The sequence below is a fragment of the Sitodiplosis mosellana genome, unplaced genomic scaffold (assembly GCF_009176505.1).
Source record: "Sitodiplosis mosellana isolate CC-2019 unplaced genomic scaffold, AAFC_SMos_1.0 Smas_scaffold_7074, whole genome shotgun sequence".
NCBI lineage: Eukaryota > Metazoa > Arthropoda > Insecta > Diptera > Cecidomyiidae > Sitodiplosis > Sitodiplosis mosellana.
The window spans coordinates 211-2,248 of NW_022602191.1; the positions used below are offsets into that span (position 1 = coordinate 211).

Genomic DNA, 2,038 nt, shown 5'->3' on the forward strand with positions numbered 1-2,038 from the left:
ACAGAAAATAATCCTGAAAAAATAATGGCGACATTTGAGTCAACTTTACAATTGAGTAACATTTTTTGTTATTGGAGAATTTTTTCAGAACAATCAGATAAACCGCATTTTGTGCCGATGTCTCGGTAGGTTGGTTTTTGGACTGACGACGCCTTCTACTAAAAGATAATGAATACATTACTTACATACTTATTTTCGATATCTTAATCGATCTTAATTTTGATTGGGAAAGAAAAAACCAGCGGAATACAACAGTAAGATAAGCCAGAATTGGCCAGAATTTGGTTTAATTGTTTTTTTATTAGCAAATAATGGCAAGAAAATTCCACAATTTTTCAACATTGGGTTTTTGTTTGTTTTATTCTGATTGATTCTGATCAGTTGGGAAATTCTATGCGTGGGTGTAGAGCTTTGCCGCTGCTATTTATAAGGCCTTCATTGCTATGCACGTAGTCAATAAACGCCTTCCAATTTTCGTCTTCCTGCAGTGTTTCATGATTCCCAACAATGATTAATAGAGAAATGGCACGGGTTAGAATCACGTTTAAACGCTGAAAGTAAATGAAAAAAATGGAAAAAATTGAATTACTTAATATCAATGTTGATCAAAACGGTTTGCTTCGGTTAACTTACACGTTCGTCTCTCAAGAATCCTAGTTTATCCTTCTTTTTCTTCTTTTGAGATTTCAGCTCATTCTCCGTATCAGAGCGTACTGTGGACACAATAATGATGGGTTTCTCTTGGCCCTGGTAGATTTCGGCTGTTCCAACCGATATACCGTCATGGTTTTTCAATTTTAACAAAGCACGAATTATTTGGCATTGTTTTTTGTACGGCGATATTACGCCGATATCTTTGTCTGTTATGCCCAGCGGAATGAGTTTTTCAACAATATAGTTCATAACAATCGACACTTCATCACGGTTGCAGTAACTAACATCTTTGAACTGTTCACACGTCCCAGCAACAGTGTGAAAGATGATTGGGAACTGCTGGTTAGGTAGAAAATCGGATCCAAGCATTAGTTCTGTCGATTCTGAAATGAATGGAAATAAATATTCATTGTTTAGGAAAAAAATTGTACAAATTCATTTAATTTATTGTTACCTGGACACGCTTTACTCTCCAAAGCGCCTTCATAGAATAATTTGTTTGGAATGTGGAGAATAGTGTGATGGCTTCGATAGTTCTTTGTAAGCTGAACAATAAAGCTCGGATTATATTTCCCAAAACTGTTGCTTTTGTAGGCTGGTAGCTTCGACAGCCGCTCCATATAAGATGTTTTCAGTCCGTATCTGGAAGCGTGTTTTGACTGAACAACTGCATCCAGTTTCTTAATGTCGCCTGATAATATTATTTTAGCGCCGACCGATTTATTTTCAGTGCATAGACCTGAAAAAATGACAAAGAGAAGAAAATCGAAAAAAACCATATTCGTATTCATCGTTGTATTTGTAATGCAAATTGCATGGAAATTTTGCAAAATTTTGAAAATGTACAAACCTGCAATAGGTATCAGCGTGGTGGTTTCGGTGGAACTCGCTGCCTCGTCAATAAAAACATAGTCAAAATGACCAGAGAAGAAACCAGTAGTTCCACGCGAACGTGTCAAGCATCCCGATGTGAGCAATGTACAAATTACAATGCGGTATTTGTAAATTTGCTCCAACGGCGGGAACTGAAACCCATCACCTACTAAATTACATACTGGGCGAATGGCATCGGTCACCTGGTCTATTTTGTATGATTTTGCATACATTCGAAACAGTAGACTAGGGCTCAGCTCATTTAGTAGGCGATGAGTTATTTCATCGGATGCCGCATTGGAGTTGGCACATACCAATACGTGGCTGGTGGTTGTTTCCATAATTTCAAGAATCGCAGCCACCAACGTTTTAGTTTTCCCTGTTCCTGTATGTTGCGCAAATAAAATCATTAATCATAGCATATATAGTTTTTCTGGGTTTAGTAAAAAAAGGCACAGAGGCGCATACATGGAAGAAAATTTCCAGGAAAAAATCCAGGAGAGGCTAATGT

At 37.3% G+C, this 2,038-nt stretch overlaps 1 protein-coding gene across 1 annotated transcript; it reads right to left on the reverse strand.

The window, feature by feature from the left end:
• Positions 1-377: 377 nt before the first annotated feature.
• Positions 378-1,912, reverse strand: LOC129580122 (putative helicase mov-10-B.1; the record flags this gene model as incomplete). Its single annotated transcript, XM_055470317.1, has 4 exons — positions 378-551; positions 634-1,037; positions 1,109-1,393; positions 1,505-1,912. Coding segments are annotated over 4 exons (1,271 nt in total), but the record flags the coding sequence as incomplete, so codon positions are not given.
• Positions 1,913-2,038: the final 126 nt, after the last annotated feature.